The sequence below is a fragment of the Ipomoea nil genome, unplaced genomic scaffold, assembly GCF_001879475.1.
Source record: "Ipomoea nil cultivar Tokyo-kokei standard unplaced genomic scaffold, Asagao_1.1 scaffold0211, whole genome shotgun sequence".
NCBI classification, from domain to species: Eukaryota; Viridiplantae; Streptophyta; class Magnoliopsida; order Solanales; family Convolvulaceae; genus Ipomoea; species Ipomoea nil.
Window position 1 is genome coordinate 211,883 of NW_017616639.1, and position 20,618 is coordinate 232,500.

Here is a 20,618-nt window from a genome sequence, read left to right on the forward strand (position 1 = left end):
ATTCAAAAGGTAATACTTTAGAAACTATAAATTATAAAGTAAAACATATTACATTTGCGCTAAAATATACGGAGTAAAACTTTTGAAAACGGTTTTTTTTTTTTGGCCCATATTCATTTTTCAAATTTGTCTCACAAATAAAGATTTGTATTGTTATAGTATTATTATAAAACATATATGATATAAAATTATTGTTATAATAAATTTCTAGGTTAGTTCATGTTTGATACTGAATTTGGGTGAAATTTTAACACCGATATATATTAAACTAAATTTATATTTGAATATATCATAATTTAAAATATTCAAACTAAAAATAAACTTCACCCAAAATTTAAAGTTCAATTCATATGTCATTAGTAATATTCCGAATAATGGAACCTCTAGTCAATTTGAAGAAATAAAAGAGAAGTCGACTGCAACGTAACCAAATCACTACTGCCCAACCAACTAAATAATGATGTACAACCAAATATTATTATTTCAATCAATTCAAAGTAATCAATTTGGGAAACTATTGGATGCAGACTTAGACAAGCATGCAAAAATACAACTAATTTTAACGTCAAATCATTTTCAAAAAAAAATTCCAATGGTCACCAATTTAATACTTTCTCCACCTTACTTTAAATTAGGTGTTAAGATCACTAGCACAACTTTATTATTATCATGATCAAGTGCTTACTATTACGACAAAAGTTGTAGCTACTAGCTAGTGAAAGAGCAACTTATTATTACATTTGTGTAGCAGTCAGTGCCACATTTCAATGACAGGTGCTACACTCGACCCTCCAAGTCTACGCTCAACAATTTGTTTTTAAAAGATACAATATGAAAATAAGGAAGCTTGTACTAATAATTATATATGGATATATTTTCGATCAATATCATTTTAAACAATATAAAAAGAGAACTTGCTAGATAGGTAGCTAATATATTATTTTGAGTTGTCTTGTTTGTCCACCACCAGTCTTAGAACAACGATTTCTCAATTGTACAAGTCAAGTCATATTCACATACTTAACTTGCAATTGGTGTCTATATATAAAATAATGAATAATGCTATGAGTTTGTACTTTAGTGATGGTTTTAGTTGCTAAATAAAAGTCAATCATGGTGAGTACATTATAGTGTGTACTTAACTTCTTGTGCACGGATAAATTGCCTAAAGATCAAGTTAAGTCAAAGATTGCACCAAAAGTGGGAATAATTTTCCCATCTTTTAAATTCCTGGCTAACAAACGCCCTCCTATTGTATTTATATTTTATAGAGCAAATTACACTTTTGGTCTTATGACTATAGGGGGCATGTTAATTTTGGTACGTTACTTTTAAAACTAACAATTTAGTCCTTTAACTATACTTTTTTTAGCAGATTTGGTCCTCCCGGCCAAATCGCCGGTGGAAATTGGCCGGGAAAACGTTTGCCATTTTAATTTGTTTAATTCAGGGGGAAAATCGTCCTTCCATCTTCTACGTACCTTCTTCTTCTCCGTTCTTCTTCTTTGAAAATATACGCCAACGGTTAACTTTTCCTGGGAAAACACGACGATCGCCCACAGCAGGAATATTCTATTCCAAGTCCATCTAGGGTTCAATATCTCAAAATTAGTTATTTCAAATATTTTTCTTAACTCTGTCTCTTTTCCGGATAAGCACTCGGCCAAATTGATCCTCACCATGAATCCACTGCTCATTTATTTATTGCATTAATCTATGAATTTTCGGCGTCACCGTCCAATTACCATGCGCCGTGCCGGTATCAATTCAGCTTCGACCAATAATGTCCTGAATGTTAGGAACATATGTATTAAGATTTTGATGATACCAATGCAACTTAGATAGTAAACCCCTAACTTTTTGTCATTTATTTTGCTACCTTCGTTCTAGACGAAAGGTGCCATAACTCACCATGTAATTCGTGTTAAGATAGACAAACACACGAAACCGAGTTATGATCTCTTAGTTAGGACTTCTTGAACGAAATAAGATCGAAGGATTGAAGCATAAGCTACATCAACAAGAGAATCCACATCTCGGATCTTCAACAAATGGAGAGATGCTCCTTTACAAGACGAAAGCAAACTTTCGTGAAAAGATGTTAAGTCTATGATCAGACTGCCAAGACAATCCATCTTCTCATAATTCAAGAAGAATGTTGTTTTTGTATCAGCTGATGAATCATGCTAGGAACAAGATATCCTAAGGATAAGGAACACACAAATCAAGGTGCATTAAATGCCATGGTACCTCTTTTTAGAGCTAGAAGACAAAACTTGCAGAAGTTCATGCCTCCAACGACTATATGGTACAACTGCATTTAATGAAGCATTAAATGCACCAGGCTCTCCGGTTATTAACCACTGGTTCATAGGTTTGAAATATCATCTCCCTACAACGGATGAATATTTTCTCTCCTATAAATACCCATCCTCTCCATGATAGAAGGGGCTGGTTTTTATATCAACTGATCATACATATTCGAAAGCTCCTTATACAAGTTCACTCTCTCAAGCTTTTGAAAACCAGTGTTTCAAGGTGTGAAGTTACAAGAAGAATTATCAGATTTCATTCTCACAACCTTGAAGAAATCTTGCAACTTATATACGTTGATCATCCATCATTCAACCAGTCAGTAAAGACTTCAACCCATTGGAGAACCTCACAGATCTTTTCTTCCAACCCTTAACTCTGAAGAAGACGTTGATAGAGGCGGAGTAAACTCTAGGAGTTGAAAAACCTACAAGTAGTTGTCCGGCTTAGTGATCAAGGAAGCTAGCTTGGTGTAATTTGTACTAGGAGTGATAGTGCAAACCTTTCACGAGTTGTGAAAGAAGAGTGGAGTAGGCACCGCGGGTGGTTGTCCACCCGTGGCCCCACCCGCGGGGAACGTGTATGGGTGTTGGCGGGGATTTGTTCCCCGTGATTCTTTTGACTCGGTATTGATGTTTTGACCTCCCGATGTTTTTTTATTGGGCTATTTGTGAGTCTTCTTGATGTTTCGTATGCCTAAAACGGTATGTTAGGAATCCATGTAGGATTTGGTGTCTTGAATCGTGCCAAGTGTCCGACTTTGTGATTCGTTGGGCAATTGTGAGTCTTGAATGTTCTTTGGAACTACTTTTGGTTTACCCGTTTGTTGTTGAAATGCTAGTGTGTGCGGTTTGTTCCTTCCTATTGGGTTTGGCAACTTGTGTTGACAAACATTTGGTTTTGGATTGTGATCCGTTGTTGTCGAGTATAGTCTCGTGTCTTTGTGGTGATCTTTGATTGATTCCTATAATGTGAACGTATGTAATCGTTGTACCCTTGATTGATACTTGATTAAGGTTATTGTTGAACCTTAGTCCTCTTGGTAAGATGATGATCTTGTGTGATAATAATTGAAATTGGTGGTGTGTTACTTGAGCATTGGCTCATATGTTGGAGGTTGTGTGATTGAAATTAATGGTACACTCGTGTACTAAGAGTTCGGCGGTGAATAGGTGATGTTGGAGGGGGGACGACGGTCCTCGGAGGCATAAGGTTGGACTCAGAAGTACGGGGTGGCACTTGGAGGTAATGGTTGGAACCGAAATAAGGCCGGGGGTAGCCATAAGGTTGGAACAGGGGATAATGTTGGAACTATGATACTTGTGACATGTAGTTGCCAATGTGTGAATGTGTACTCCTGGCTAATGAGCATGACTGGATGTATTCTACTTTGTGATCAGTAGAATGCATCTTGAGTTGTATTGTCTTTCATGTTTCTTGCCTTGTTGTTGTTGTAAGGATGGTGATTCCTTTTCCGTCTGAGAGTGTTGAAGAGTCCTTGAAGTTGACTTCTCTCTATGGCTTTTGAAATGATATATACCGTATTCCGTTTCGAAAATGGTTTTGACTTATACTTATCTATATATGTTATTTAACGCGTATTGATGGGTTACCAGCAATATTCGCTAACCAGGTGTCATCCCCATGTTATGTTTTCCTTGTTCTACAGGTTTTGAGTAAATGCTCGAGAGTGCTAGACTTGGAGCGATAGTTAACTTAGTCACCTTGTCTAGACGTTGTGTTTTGTTGGCCTGTGAGCCTTTTGAGCGGCCTGTGTGCCTTGACTCTTTTTGACTTGTCTTTACTGTTTAGTTTTCCCGGCTGTGCATCTTTAGTACTGTAAGATGTGGCATAATACTCTCGATTAGACTTGTTTTCGCTTTCTGTTTATGGTATATTAGATTGCTTTTCTCTTGCAATTAAGTTTTAAATAGTTGGTAAAAATCAGGGGTGTTACACCCCATGTTATCTTTTATTGCTTTTCCTATTTATTTATTGCTTTCTAGTTTCGTTTTATTTAGTTTTATTACTTTCTAGTTTGTGATTATTTTATTGCTTTTTAGTTTTCTCTTTTCTCTTGTTCTCCATTTCTTTTATTTTGTATCGGGGACAATCCAAATTTTTAAGTGTGGGGGAGGAGTCATTAACTTGGGGATAATTTAATTTTAAAATTTTTGCTTTTGCTTGGATGACTCATATGCTATTTTTGGTGAATAAATTACTTGTCTCAGCATGCAGTTACAATTACTCTCTCTTGTTGGTTAGTGGTTTGTTTTAGTGGTGCTTGCTGCATCTCAATTTGTGATTGATGATTTGAGGTGTAACACATAATTGATCTATTCCCTTGCCAATAGCTTTGTTAACCACTTAAAAATTGGATTAATTCTTGATCTTGTGTGTTATGCATTGCTAGTGAAGGCTTATGTGAGATTCCGGTCATGAGTGTTTTGGTAGAACTTGCCTCATTACTCCCTAAGTGAAGTATAAGTTTTGCATGTTTTGAAGTGATTTAGGCCTTTTTTTGTTTAGCCATAGCCTTTAAACCTATCCCTATATATATATTTTTATCCTTCGTGTCCCCATTGTGCCTTTTGTTTGTTTAAATAAGTGCTAACCACTTATCCCCTCATTGTGATTGTTTTTCTTTGATTTACCCGTGTTATTATAACCCTTAGCCCTTTGCCAAATATTTCCCTTCCACCATTTGAGAGAATGAAACTTTTATCTTTATTATTTCTGTAAGAAAGAGTTTTATGTGCCAAAAGCAGCTGATATTACAAATGTTCAAGTATGGGGGTCATGAATGCTTGGATTAAAATTATCTTGCTGAATCCAAAAGAAGTCCAAAGAAAAGAAATCCAAAGAAAAGAAGAGAAAAGAAAAGAAAAGAATGAAAAAAAAAAAAAAAAGATTGAAAGTTTTTGAGTTTGGACCACTTTACCAAAGAGTTGCTGAGTTCTTAAAAGAAATTTGCTCCTTGAAATTATGATTATTTCATCTCTTCCAAATTTTGAAAAGTTTAGATAAATTGTGACATTCTATCTTTTTGATTAATTTTTCCATACCACTTCTTTGTTAGCCATTACCCGTAGCTCCATTACAAGCTAAATAAAGTAGCTCTATACCACCTTGCATCCTCACACTTGTTAAACCCAGATTTTAATATTGTCCTTAAGATTTGGCACTAGGTGATTAAATATTTGAATTTCAAGAATCCCATCTTCGCTCTATTGTTTTCAAAATCCTGAATCTTTGCTTTATTTTATTTATTTTATGCAAATCAAACATCCAAATAATTGTTAGGATTAGCTCTAATGAATAAATTAGTAACTAGTGCTTGATACAACCACTTCTCGATGGATCAATAACTCATACTCCGAGTATTATTTGTTTGTAAATATACTACCCATCATATATATATATATATATATATATATATATATATATATATATATATATATAATTACTCAAGTTTCATATCATGACTAGTCAATCTTAGGTGTGCATTGGGTCAATTCTAGTGATAATCAAATTCTATTTTGAATATTCAAAATTTTTTAGCCATAGTTTTTAAACTCAATATTCAAATCATCAAATAACTAATAATTTGGAAATATTCAATTTATGTTGAATTATTTGGGGTGAGTTTGAACACATCCAAACAATTTTTATATATTTGTTACTGGTTTTGAACCTTTTTGTATTTATTTCATTATTTAAGTATTGTTGTTTACCATCAAACTAACAAATAAAAATAAAAATTTGTGTGAGTATTTGGCATATATTGGTCGGCGAAGGGTCATGAAAAAGGGCTTGTGCTACAAATAGGGGTTTAGTTTTTAAAAATCTATTACATTTAATTTTGACTCATTAAGAGCTAAGTACTACGGAGTAGCATTGTAGTACAAAGGGGGTTGCGAATAAACAGTTTTGTACTGGTGTTCGAAATTATACTAGAGAGAATTTTTTGGGGTGATAGCAAATAGCAATATAGCAATTTTGATTTTAAAAAAAATTACCTTTTTGCTAAAAAGTAATAATAGAAACTGATCATATATTTAAAGTAAAATTTATAACTCTTTAGGCAATATGTTTTAAGCAAAAATCATTACCTTTTTATTGAAAACTAAATATATGTAAGAAACATCATAGAACACATTTAAAATAAAATATATTATTTCTTATTCAAAAGGTAATACTTTAGAAACTATAAATTATAAAGTAAAACATATTACTTTTGCGCTAAAATATACGGAGTAAAACTTTTGAAAACGGTCTTTTTTTTTTTTTTTTTTTGTGGCCCATATTTATTTTTCAAATTTGTCTCACAAATAAAGATTTGTATTATTATAGTAATATTATAAAACATATATGATTTAAAATTATTGTTATAATAAATTTCTAGGTTAGTTCATGTTTGATACTGAATTTGGGTGAAATTTTAACACCAATATATATTAAACTAAATTTATATTTGAATATATCATAATTTAAACTTCACCCAAAATTTCAAGTTAAATTCATATGTCATTAGCAATATTCCGAATAATGGCACCTCTAGTCAATTTGAAGAAATAAAAGAGAAGTCGACTGCAACGTAACCAAACTACTACTGCCCAACCAACTAAATAATGATGTACAACCAAATATTATTATTTCAATCAATTCAAAGTAATCAATTTGGGAAACTATTGGTGCAGACTTAGACAAGCATGCAAAAATACAACTAATCATAACGTCAAATCATTTTCAAAAAAAATCCCAATGGTCACCAATTTAATACTTTCTCCACCTTACTTTAAATTAGGTGTTAAGATCACTATCGCAACTTTATTATTATCAGGATCAAGTGCTTACTGTTACGACAAAAGTTGTAGCTACTAGCTAGTGAAACAGCAACTTATTATTACATTTGTGTAGCAGTCAGTGCCACATTTCAATGACAGGTACTACACTCGGCCCTCCAAGTCTACGCTCAACAATTTGTTTTTAAAAGATACAATATGAAAATAAGGAAGCTTGTACTAATAATTATATATGGATATATTTTCGATCAATATCATTTTAAACAATATAAAAAGAGAACTTGCTAGGTAGCTAATATATTATTTTGAGTTGTCTTGTTTGTCCACCACCAGTCTTAGAACAACGATTTCTCAATTGTACAAGTCAAGTCATATTCACATTCTTAACTTGCAATTGGTGTCTATAAAATAATGAATAATGCTGAGTATGTACTTTAGTGATGGTTTTATAGTTGCTAAATAAAAGTCAATCATGGTGAGTACATTATAGTGTGTACTTAACTTCTTGTGCACGGATAAATTGCCTAAAGATTGAGTTAAGTCAAAGATTGCACCAAAAGTGGGAATAATTTTCCCATCTTTTAAATTCCTGGCTAACAAACGCCCTCCTATTGTATTTATATTTTATAGAGCAAATTACACTTTTGGTCCTATGACTATATGGGCATGTTAATTTTGGTACGTGACTTTTAAAACTAACAATTTAGTCCTTTAACTATACTTTTTTTAGCAGATTTGGTCCTCCCGGCCAAATCGCCGGTGAAAATTGGCCGGAAAAATGTTTGTCATTTTAATTTGTTTAATTCGGGGGCAAATCAGTCCTTCCATCTTCTACCTTCTTCTTCTCCGTTCTTCTTCTTTGAAAATATACGCCAACGGTGAACTTTTCCTGGGAAAACACGATGATCGCCCACAGCAGGAATATTCTATTCCAAGTCCATCTAGGGTTCAATATCGCAAAATTAGTTATTTCAAATATTTTTCTTAAATCTGTCTCTTTTCCAGAAAAGCACTCGGCCAAATTGATTCTCACCATGAATCCACTGCTCATTTATTTATTGCATTAATCTATGAATTTTCGGCGTCACCGTCCAATTGCCGTGCGCCGTGCCAGTATCAATTCAGCTTCGACCAATAATGTCCTGAAGATGAGGTTTTGGGTCAATTCGAAGCTTGGAAGTTGAAACCCAATGTCCTGCGTGTCGTAGAGGACCGAGAGCTCGCCGACATTCTTGGAGATTCCAGACCGGCGTTTCAAGAATGTCACTTTCCAGCTGGCATGGTTGTCGATTCCATCAACATAATCGTGTTTCCCTCATCCAAAATCAATCTTTCTCACCGGAAAATTCTACCCTGATGACACAACCACCGTTGGCCGTCGCTGCTGGCATATTTTTTTGGAAGAAGAAGAGTGTATAAGAAGAATGAAGGAGAAGAACGAAGAAGATGAAATGACCAATATGCCCCCAAATTAAACAAATTAAAATGGCAAACGTTTTTCCGGCCATTTCCACCGGTGATTTAGTTAGGAGGACCAAATCTACTAAAAGAAATATAGTTAAATGACTAAATTGTTAGTTTTAAAAGTCACGTATCAAAATTAACACGCCCCCTATAATCATAGGACCAAAACTGTAATTTGCTCGAGAAAATATTACATTTTCCCTATTTTTTTTTTTTCAATATGGATAATGTATTTATCTCCCTAAAATAATGGACAATTGGTATCCTTTTCTGTTTGTTTCTTTCCACACAATTATCAAACCCTTTGCATAGTCTGCAAACCCTTTGCATAGTCTGCAAGCACTTTTACTTTATATAATACTTTGGCAGATCAAGTCACATGCATAAACCTGGAAGAGTCATGGAATAGTAGTGTAATTGTTTTGTAGGTTATCTGCACTCTGAGATGTTGGTCCATGATACTTGGTAGCACAACCAGTGATTCAGACAATTTAAAGTACAATTTATTGTATTTTTTGGATGCATATATTAATATATTTCCACTATTAATTTGCATATGGTGAAGAAAAACCTACTTTGCTAGAAGAATCACTTGAGCGAACTGTCATTTCATCATAACGATCTCTCATTGCTTGAAAATTGAATTCATGTAGATCAGATTTGTACTCAAGAATATCATCATGGCCTTCAAGCATTTTGACTACTGCAGACATGGATGGCCGAAGGACTGGAGAAGGATTAGTACAAAGCAAAGCCACTTTGATCATTCTGAGTGCCCCTTCTTTGTCATAATTAGAACCCAGTCTTGGATCCATTAGCTCTATTAGATTCCCTTTCTTTTGAAGATCAAGTGCCTTAAAATTGTTCATTAAATACAACAGAATATAATTAGAACAGACCACTTACTTTGAAAAGTATGTATGAATTATGACTTATGAGTTTGGTAATATTGATATCTCACCCAATCAAGGAGGCAAACACAGTTCTCATCATCGGAACGATACTTCACGTTGTTCTTCCCTGCAACAATTTCTAGAGCCACCACTCCGAAACTATAGACATCAGCTTTGAATGTTAAGTAGCCCCACAATGCATATTCAGGAGCCATGTATCCTCTGTAAACAACAAAAGAGAGACAAGCTAAGAGTAACTATTTAATTTCCTTCAACTGTATGCTCAATTTGGAAATACAAAATGGATGAGACATTGTAATAATATCTTACACTGTCCCAGCAACTCTTGTGCTAATGTGTGTCTTCTCTTCGTCATCATCATCATGTTTTGCTAGACCAAAGTCAGAAATTTTCGGATTGAGTTCTTTGTCGAGAAGCACATTGGTCGATTTAATGTCTCTATGAACAATCTTTATTTCTGATTCTTCATGCAGAAAAGCTAAACCTTTTGCAATACCGATACAAATTCTTTGTCTAGTAGCCCAATCTAATTTTAGCTGACAATCTTCTGGACCTGTAATTAACTCTTGAATCAGAATTCTCATGTTTAACATGATAAAATAAACTAAATCCTCACTTTTCTAGCTAGGTACAAAAAATGATTTCCTTTGTTTAGTTTATTAGCATATGGTTTTTTTCTTTTTCTATTCCCAATAGCAACAAAAATTTATTAAGATTTCAAATGTACCAAAAAGTGCATGGGCAAGACTATTGTTTTCCAAGTACTCATACACCAGCAGCAAATGCTTTCCCTTGGCACAACACCCATAAAGTTTCACAAGATTAGGGTGTTGCAAACAAGTTATTATGCCTATTTCATTCAAAAATTCACGATTGCCTTGACTTGATTCGGATGAGAGTTGTTTCACAGCAATAACTGTACCATCCAATAACGTACCCTGATTTTATACACAAGGAAAAATTAAACATCACCAAACATAAGAATCTGTAGTAAGTCCGAAAACTGAAGGTATGAATTAACATATTTTTTATACCTTGTAAACCGACCCAAAACCACCTTCCCCTATCTTATTTGCAGCATCAAAGTTGTTAGTAGCGGCTTTAATTTGTTGAATGGTAAATAGACCAGTTTGTAGATCAAGGCCTTGTAGTTCTGCATGATGACGATAATCATTATAAAGAAATTGCTAGAGCATGAAAAAAAATGTTCTGAATGAATCTGCAGGGCATATTTTCAACAAGCTAAGCTTAAGATTGTTTTGTAATGCCAACCCAACCTTGAATTTGTTTGTATATCATGTGAGTGCATACACAAAGTTCAGTATTACCTTTTTCCTGTGATGCCTTTTTTCTAAAGTCCAAGATCCTTAAAGTGATCTTCCACCCAGCGAAATAGATAATTGCAGAAATAAGAATCAAAGAAGAAACTGCTGCAACAACTATGATTAATTTCTTTCTACTTTTGGGAGGCTTGAAATCTGCTCGTTTGCAGAAAAGGTATGAGAGTTAGAAAAAAATAATATGCAAAATTGGCTAACAGAGTAACGGTAACTAATATCAACTAACTCATATTTAAACTATGAGTTATCACTAATATTACCAGATTGCACAGAAATTGCAGATACTAAAGGGCCATATTTTCCTGCAAATGGGACTATTGTTGTTCCTTTTTCAGCATACTCAAAGCGCACCTCTAGAGTTTTGTCTCTAACAACTGCTTGAAATTGTTTAACCAATGCTTTATCAACTCCTTGTGCTTCGGTTTTAATATCGAAATCCTTCAATTTCCTCTCTCCCTGTAGCCAATAAAAGCAGTATAGTTAAATGCGCATCACTCAACCATTGAAGTAGTCCTCAGTTTAAACTGTAAAATTCTCAATTGACCTGTATATAAACGTCAAATAAGCGTTTTCCAAGACTTTGAAAAGATCTATTATCTCTCAAAACAATCTCTGCAAAATGAAGTTTCACATTATAGTTTCCATTGGCTAAACAGCGTCCTTGATACGTTAGAGATAAAGGAGACAAACGAGCCGTCTTGTAGATTTCAGAGTCTTTTCCATTGATGACAGATATATTTGTTGTCGTATAGTCTGATAGTGTTATCGGTCTATCCAAAAAGTACCCTGTATTACTAGTTACCCAGTTCTCTCTATTGGAAACAAATTTCGCAAGGCCAGTAGAGCCATCATCTGCGTCATATGTAGTGTCACCGATCAAAACATTGCCTCCACCACAATTAATGTGAAATGAATACCAATCTGCAGAAAAAATGAAAAACACTTTGAAGCTGCTTGAAAATGATTCGCATTGATTAGCATCTATCCATTGTGATATAATGTGCTTACCCTTCGTACATTTTTGTAAACACTTTGCAGCTTCTCTATAAAAAGCCAATAGGAGCTCAAGTAAAAACATCTTTGGAGACTAAATTACATTAAGAATATGATATATTTATAGTTTTTCAAAAGATGATAAAACTTACGAATTTTCTCCTCCGCTATAGCTTTTGAACAAGTTTCTGTTAGGAAAAAGGGAAAGCTAAAATGATCTATATTTGAAGGAACACTTGAAAGAGTAGATGCATATAAGAGACAATCTTACAGGCTTTCCCGATTGCAAATTGGTGGCACAGAGCTCTCCGTAAAATTATTGTAAGAAAGATCTGTATAACTGCACACCATCATTTAAATTCTATTTATGACAAGAATTGATAAAGTAAAGTGGCAAAAGAAAATCCAGACACTCAGGAATGAAAAATATACATCTAATATATAAGACTGAACTTACTATTGAGAACCTCGACTTAGAACCCATTGAGGTATTTTTCCACTAAGCGAGTTGTTCATTAGATACCTAAGAACAGGTAGCATAAAATTCATTTTTGATGTTATGCATAATCGATAACATCAAAAGTGATTCGTTACGTACATGTACTGCACTTTATCATGAAGACCTTGAAGACCATCAATCCCTCCTTCTAGATTATTAAAACTCAAATCTCTGCAATTTCAATATGATAATAAGTAAGCAGAGAAGTATATCAAATTAAGAACTACATATGATATTAATAAATTTCAAGTTGCAGAGATTACAGTTGTCTCAAGCTTGTCATATTAGCTATATATTCAGGTATCTTCCCAGAAATATTACACCTCCTCAACACCCTGCACCCACAGTTAGTCTTTTTTCCATAAATAATTTCAATTCAAAGCGCAAATTCGAAAGTGAAGTTCAAATTTTTGGAAACAAAATGCATTACTCACAAAGTTGTCATGCCTGTCATGTTGTTAAATGTAGGAAATCTGGAAACACCTCCATTTAGGTCACTGATTCTACTGCAAATTTGTGTTATTGACAATTACATTTTAACTCGTTGATCTTAACCACAGTAAATCCTGCTACAACTAACAAAAATTTGAGTATTAATTAAATCGTCAAAAGGAAATCTTAACTCACGTACAGTTGTATCAAGCTTGTCAATGCAGAAATATTTTGAGGTATGGGTCCTTCAAAACCAGTTGCTTGAAGCTCTCTGCCAATCATATATGCTTGTCAGTAAAAAATGATTTCATTTCATCAACAAATTTCAACTTTAATTGGAACTGTTAGATTTGAATGCTTACAGTTTTTGAAGGTTCTTAAGAGTTTGAAAGGTAGGCAGTTTCCCAGTGAAATTATTCCTACCGAGCCTACTGCATTGATTTCCCAGGCGACAAGTGAGCTTAATTAAACTATAGATCAGAAGAAACAACATAAATTAGGAATATTCATAACATAATGCACTTACAATTCCGTCAATTTTGTGAGAGCAGTAAGTTCTTTTGGGAATTCACCTGTGAGATAATTAGCAGCAAGCATGCTACAGAAAGCAAAAATAGTTAAAGAAAGCATCAAACATGTGAGAGCAAACAATAAAAATACAGCCCATATATTAAGTTGCGTCAAACTATGACAAATTCACCTGTGAGACAATCTTTTTTGTCATTTAACACCCCAGATTATCATATTTTGAATACTTTTGGTCCTTCTAATAAAACCTTATATTTTAGGAAAGGGTATTTTCTTATGATCAAGAAGATTTTTTTTCCTTTTTCCCTCTACAACTATAGTAGATGATTCACATAATCATAGACAAACAATAGCTGTTAGACTGAAGTCGACTGGGCGGCGACATCCTGAGCTTTCCAACTGCATTGCAAAATGATTCCCACGCATCTAGAGGTCGTCACATACTCGATATCGCCATTAACAAGGAGGACTTGAGGTCGGGTAGAAGAAGATCAAGACAAGAGCTGGGTGAAGGAGATGGTACAATTCACGGCTGAAGAGATGAAAATTGTAAAAAAATAAAAAAATAAAAAAAAAATAATAACAGCGCCAGAAAACTAGGAAAAATAAAAAATAAAAAAAATTGAAGAGACAAAAATGCTCTTGTCTAAAATGGGTTTCAATGGAAAAAGTAATCGGAAGGACCAAAAGTATCCAAAATATGAACGTTTAGATTGTTAAATGGCCAAAACGATTGTCTAGGACTAAATTTGGAATTATCAAAAAAATGACTAAATTTGAAATTATCACCAAAGACAAGAGACTTCAGCTGAAATTAACTTAAAGTGTTTGTTATTTACCAGGAAAAATATAATATTTTTGAGAAAAAATGTATACTTTTAAATTGAAATGTAAAAGTATTACATTTTTCCTTTATAAATAAAAAAAAAACATTTTATTTTTGAAGTATAAGTATTACTCACTCTGTCCTATTTGATTTGTCCTATCTACTTTTCGTTGCTCAAACCAAGTCTTTCTTCTTTGTTTATTTTCTTTAGTACTTTTTATTTATTTTTAAATTTGATTTTTGTGTTTAATAGTACTTTTAGTGTAGTTTCTAAATATATAAATTTTGTATACTAATACTAAACTTAATATTATAAAAAAATGAATAAAAAATAACTTCAGTCAAGCCTCGTTAACCGCATACACATAAAATGGGACGGAGGGAGTATATTTTTATCTTGACCTAACCCACTGACAACAATCCAAGATATGGCTTCAATTCACACAAGTTTTTGCAATTAATATAAACAAATGCTTACAGTTTCTGTAGGTTGGTTAGTTTCCCAAGCTCTGGTGGAATAGTGCCATTAAACAAATTGTTCTCCAAGTTTCTGAAACCCCAAACATGCAGTAAGTTCCTCAGAAGATCAGGAGTTAACAAAAGTTTTACTTGTGTAAGAGATTGAGGAGCAAGCTAGGGAACATACAAAAGTACAAGAGTTGTTATATTTCCCAAGTACTTTGGAATTGGCCCAGATAACCGATTCACAGTAAGAGATCTGCAAATTAAATCTTCACTTCATTACGGTGCATGGACAAGCAGATGGGTTACACTTGTATAGCTTAGACAACACAACTTACATATATTCCAATTTCATAGAAGCCCATTCAAGGGGAATTGTACCACTTAAGTAGTTGCGAGTGAGATCTCTGCACAAAATAAAACTAATAATCAAGCAAAGAATTGAATATCAATAAGAAGATGGGGCTGATTCAATTCTAGCTTGCACATAGATAGATGTTTAAAGGCTTATTAATTGGTACATTATCTTAAGAAAGGGTAGCTTCACCAAAGCAGGAGGAAGGACACCTTGCAGATCCTGTCCCTTCAAAACTCTACATTACATAATAGCAGATCAGATCAGATTAGAGAATTAATCTTTATCCATTGTTATGTTCGTGCATATTGACATATTGTACATGCGAAAGTTCTTGGGCATGTAATATTAAAATTATCATTTTTATATTTTTGTCTAATCATAATATTTAATAATGTAATTGTTGGAAAAATAACATAAAAATGACATTGAAAGTGGCTATTTTGTAGGATAAATATATGTACGGTCCACTTTCGATTTGGATCGGGTCAAAGTGGATTCGAGTTTTTCGTAGTGAGAGAAAGAGATTGATATATTGTACGCACGAAACGGATAATGGGTGAATGAGAAATTGATTCTCAAAGTAGACCCATTTGAGTTGGAAAATGAAGGTAGAAAGGCTTTAAAGTAGCCTTTGTGCCACATTGAAAAAACAAGGAGATTTGCACCACTATATATACAAGAGCCTTCTTAATGCATATTGAATTGTATAGCAAAAAGCTTTCTCTTGCACTCATTTGGAGTCACCATTGTACTGTTCTGGAAACTTTTAAAATTAATTTCCAAACTAATGGTTGTTTGTTATGAATATTACACAGACTGACTTTATTATGAGCAGCAGATTTTAGATACAACAAATCTTACGTTTTTAGCTAGCTCTCAAAACTCTGCTCATTTTCAAACTTCATGTGTTCATCCCTTGTTTTAATTTGTTGAGTTTAACTGTTTAAGTGCTCAAACATTAAAACATGATACGTTTTATCTTGGGAATTAAAACCTAGGCTACAACGCTCCTAGCACCTTTGAGAGGTAGCAAATAAGGTTTTAAGGAGAGAGTGTTTAGCTCGACTTGTACTAACACCCTAAACCTCTCGTTTTTGTACTTTTATTTTTTTCAGAAATAATCTTTTCGTAGAATTATTTCACTACAATAATTTAATGAACAAAAAAACTAAAGACAAATGAAAAATATTTACAATACAAAGTTAACACACATAAACTGGCATTTTTTTATTATTATTATTATTATTATTATTATTATTATTATTATTATTATTATTATTATTATTATTATTATTATTATTATTATTACATAAAGAGGTAATATTAAAATTGTTCAACTTTACATATATTATCAAAATTTTTAAATGCAATATAGTTTTAATAAATACTCCATATAGAAATGGGTTCCCTCGGTTGTTAATGTGCGTGATTTTCCTTCTTAAAGTGCATGGTTTGTGTGCATAAGGTGCGTCAGTGTTGAAACTTAAGGTACGTCAGTGTTGAAGCTTAAGGTGCGCCATTTTAAAACCTTAGGTGTGTGGTTTGTGTACTTAAGATGTTTTGTTTGTGTGCTTAAGATGCGTGGTTTGTGTCCTTAAGGTGTGTCGGCCTAAAGCTTTAGGTGTGCGTGATTTGTGTTCTTAATGTGCTTTGTTTGTGTGCTTAAAATGCATGATTTGTGTACTTAAGGTGCGTCATTTTAATGCTTAAGGTGTGTCAACCACACAACCGTATGGGAAGCCATCTCCGCACCAGAACTCATCCATATATATATATATATATATATATATATATATATATATATATATATATATATATATATATATATATATATATATAAACTAATAAATATATGATGGTCATGGGCCCGAGGCCCATTTTTATTGGTAGAGTCTTGGCCCAAGGAGGGTCATCTTTGTGAGCTAGGGGAAGAGTACACATTGTGGTCCAAAAGATTACATCCTTATACCATGGACCAGGATTCACAGTGCACTGTGGACTCTGGTTCATGTGTATGTGTTTTTTATGTTGTGAGTTTTTGTCTTGTATATATTATAAAATTTTGTATCTTAAGAGTATAAGTTTTGTACCTAAAAGAAATTAGTAGTTGTGTCTTATTTTATAAATTCATGTGTTTTGTGTTGTAAAAGTCTGTGCCTATGAACACAAATTTTTTACCTAAATTAGATTTCAAAAATAAGTAAATATATAACATGTATATGTGTCTTGTGTTGTGATTTTTTGTGTCTTATTGTTGGTCCCGGTAGGGTCAGAGAGAGTCTAGATGCGGGGGGGGGGGGGGGGGGTAAATAGACTAATCGATTCTTTTCGAATAATCTCCTTTCGGAGATATACGCAGCGGAGATAGTGTTTTGTTTTAAATACTCTTTGCACACTTTCGTGTTAGTAAAACTTAGCGTTTGGTCGATATGATATGATATGATATGCAAAGCACGAAAGTAAAAGCGATAAGTAAAGAGAGATGGACAGAGAGATTTTTATACTGGTTCGGCCAACTGTGCCTACTCCACTCTTCTTTCACAACTTGTGAAAGGGTTTGCACTATCACTCCTAGTACAATCTATTTCAAGCTAGCTTCCTTGATCACTAAGCCGGGCAGCCACTTGAAAGGTTTTTCAACTCCTCGAGTTTACTCTGCCTCTATCAACTTCTTCGTAAGCTAAGATGTTGGAAAGATAATCTGATGTTTCTCCAACAGGTTGAAGCTTGTCTTGACGTCTGGATTGATCTTCACTTGAGAAAATTACAAGACTGCTTCTAGTTGTGAAGTATGAAGATGAATATGCCTTTGAAAAACTTCACAACTAACACTGGTTATGAAAAGCTTTTGGAGATAAAACTGTTTGAAGAGCTTTTCTTAAGATTGCAAGAGTGAGTTAACCAGCACATTCTTCAATGGTGAAGAGAGGTATTTATAGGTGGAAAAATCCATCCGTTGGAGGGAGATGAAAATTTCAAACCTAATAACCAGTGTGTATTACTCAATGGGCAAATGGCATTTAATGCACTTGTACTGTATAGCCGTTGGAGCCAAAAGCATTATGACTTTTGTCCTTGATCTCTGACAAAATGGTACAAGTCTTTTAATGCTACTTGTCTTTAGTGAAAATCATTCCTAGGACACTTTTTTGTCCGAATGATTTGCCCATCTGAGTGATAGACAACATTCTCATTGTTTATCTTAATGAGTGTTGTCTTTCTACAAGTATGTCATTGACTTGTTCACTTAGGAATGAGGCACGAAATATTGTCTTCATCTTTCGTCCTTCCTTTTTAGTCGAAGGTTCCTTTTGTAAAAGCAGTCTATCCGAGACTTGCTTTAATCCTTCTTTTGTCTAGAAGCATCTTTCGATCATCTTCGAATCTTCTTGTAGACCTATTATACTAGTCTCGTGCATGGTTTTAACATCTCATGCCTATGTCATACAAGACTTATCTAACAAACGAAAAATAGGGGTCTACATTCTAAGACAGTTTGGTATCATCAAAATCTAAATACACTTGTTCCTAACACTTATGTTATGGAATTCGATCTGCATGTATCTTACGAGTATGAATTTTGTACCTTGTCGTCTTGATCCATGGTCCACAATGCTATGTGGACCCTGGTCTATGATATAAATAGCCTCAAAAGATGGGGAAGAATGAGGTATGGTGGCCCAAAGAAAAAGAAAGGTCATGAGTCATGACGACCGGCCACCGAGAGGCCCTGTCGGATTCCCCATGCCAAGGCATGGTCGGCAGGAGCTGAACAGACGTCGTCGCACCGGCAGCGGGGCTAGTGAAGGTGGTGCACCGTACGTTTGGTATAGAGGTAAGAGAGCAAAATATTAAGTGGGTGCAATTTGCGACGAAATTTTTTTTATTTGTGATGAAATTTTTTCATCGCGATTCGCAATTTTTCTTGTAGTGCATGTTCATTCAATCCCGTAACCTATGGGATAACAACACATGCAAGCACTAACCAGCCAAACTACTCAACTCAATCTTATGTATAAAAGTGTAACAGGTTATACATATTCAGTGAAAGGGTGCTTGCAACAAAATAGTGGGGACGAGGATGAGACACATGTGGATGGTGTAGATGGAAGCTAAGGCAAACCAAGTACTATCCACGCACTTGTCAAGCATCTGGAAGGTCGCTGGACTATAGATAGGCACCATGTCTCTCTCATAGACACCATCGTGTCTAAAAATTACATCCTTCCTAGTCCAGTGACTTACTTCCAATAGGATCACTAGGGTTCGATTACATCCGTACCTAGTTTATGGTGCGTGGACCCGCGACTCTTAAAACCATCAATATATTTAAAAAAAAAAAATTAAAAACCTTGGGACAGCCCGAATAAAACTATAATTACATAAGCAAAATTACTTCGCCCCCAGACTTCAAGCGTAAAAATTGAAAGAGCAAAAAAAAAAAAAATCAAAATCATTGCAACAAAAATGGGGTGGGTAAAGAAGAAAGGGGAAATTGAAAAAGAGAGAAATTAAATATAATGAGAGAGGAGAAGCTTACATGCTTTGAACATGGCAAATACCACCTGGGAAGTTACAGTTGCAAGTGAGGGTATTATTATAGGCAGGCATATCTTTCCTCTCTGGTGTAATCCAGTTGGAGTTGTTGTCACAAGGATTTAGTTTAAAATCCCAATCCTTCTTCCCCATTTGCTCACCTATTTCCTTCAGTGCATTTACTTCCATATACATACATTCAACAAAAGCAAGCTGTTAACAAATATGTAATTTGTATATATATATATATATATATATATTATAGAAAATTCAGAATATACGATGAAAAAAACAAGAGATCAGAGAGCTGAGGGGGCTCACATTCATGTTGAGGAAGATGCCCACTCTGCGCTTCAAGAAATATAGGATAGAAGATGAGTATAATTGGTATGAGGATTATTGTGTAGATGTAGACTGACATAGTTGAATTCTGAGGAAGATCAGATCAGCTTCAGTGTTGAATTATCCAACATATATGTGTGTGAGTGTCATTTTATGTATTTAATATTTGAATGTACTATAAGTTTTAATGCCAAAACTTAAGGGTCCCTTTACGTCTTGTCTTGGGTTTTGCAAAGAGGAGATAAATTGCGAGATGTGCTACAATGATGCAGTGATACGAGTGTTGCGTTTTTCTTTTTCTTTTTTCAAAAGTCTCACCCCTTGTAGCATTACAAAATTACACTTAAACTTTCGACCACTGAGCTATGTCTTAGACATATTTTAATGTAGTATGAGTTGTGGGCAAGTGGACATAATAAAGAGTTACAATGAGTTGTGGGAAGTGGACCCAGAATAAGATATATATAATTGAGCAAGTGCCGTATCCCTTGGAGCAAGTTACATAGAGACACAAACCGTATTCAAACATTATTGCTTGGCTGTTGGTTCAGTCAATACTAAGATAAATATATTTTGGTAAGGCCACGTAGTCACTGTTTAAGAATTTGCACAGTTCTTGTGTAAATTGTAATATTCAATAAATCACACAAAGATAAATTACATTAGAATGACTTTAGATGAGAAATTCAATTAAAAGATTGTTGAAAAAATAGTATAAAATCATATTTTAAGTGGCTATTTTGTGGTACAAAGATTAGTATGTTCACTTTCAATTTGGGTCTGGCCTTGCCAAAATAGATTCGGAT

General features: G+C 34.0%; 2 protein-coding genes and 1 long non-coding RNA gene across 3 annotated transcripts in view; 1 reads left to right on the forward strand and 2 right to left on the reverse strand.

Moving 5' to 3' along the window:
• Positions 1 to 20,618, reverse strand: part of LOC109192267 (probable leucine-rich repeat receptor-like serine/threonine-protein kinase At3g14840) — a 116,587-nt gene that overhangs the window by 81,556 nt on the left and 14,413 nt on the right. The gene's annotated exons all lie outside the window — the stretch shown is intronic.
• LOC109192392 overlaps positions 1 to 20,618 on the forward strand; it is a 47,020-nt gene that overhangs the window by 17,903 nt on the left and 8,499 nt on the right. The window lies entirely within an intron of this gene.
• LOC109192294 (probable LRR receptor-like serine/threonine-protein kinase At1g07650) lies at positions 8,926 to 20,093 on the reverse strand. Its single transcript, XM_019342870.1, has 24 exons — positions 19,792 to 20,093; positions 19,475 to 19,652; positions 15,098 to 15,169; positions 14,915 to 14,983; positions 14,761 to 14,832; positions 14,593 to 14,664; positions 13,287 to 13,358; positions 13,123 to 13,191; positions 12,960 to 13,031; positions 12,763 to 12,834; positions 12,592 to 12,663; positions 12,428 to 12,499; positions 12,287 to 12,352; positions 12,101 to 12,169; positions 11,982 to 12,017; positions 11,845 to 11,879; positions 11,381 to 11,757; positions 11,097 to 11,292; positions 10,825 to 10,974; positions 10,531 to 10,649; positions 10,224 to 10,434; positions 9,806 to 10,049; positions 9,544 to 9,697; positions 8,926 to 9,436 (listed from the first exon to the last, which is right to left on the reverse strand). The coding sequence occupies exons 1-24, from the start codon at positions 19,889 to 19,891 to the stop codon at positions 9,128 to 9,130; spliced, it is 2,958 nt and encodes a 985-aa protein (XP_019198415.1). The 5' UTR covers positions 19,892 to 20,093; the 3' UTR covers positions 8,926 to 9,127.

Coding starts and splice junctions, on each gene's coding strand:
- LOC109192294 (XM_019342870.1), bottom strand. CDS start 19,891: ATGTCAGTCTACATCTACACAATAATCCTCATACCAATTATACTCATC. Junction 13,032..13,122: donor CTTAAGAACCTTCAAAAACT/GTAAGCATTCAA, acceptor TATGATTGGCAG/AGAGCTTCAAGCAACTGGTT. Junction 11,293..11,380: donor TATTTGACGTTTATATACAG/GTCAATTGAGAA, acceptor TATTGGCTACAG/GGAGAGAGGAAATTGAAGGA.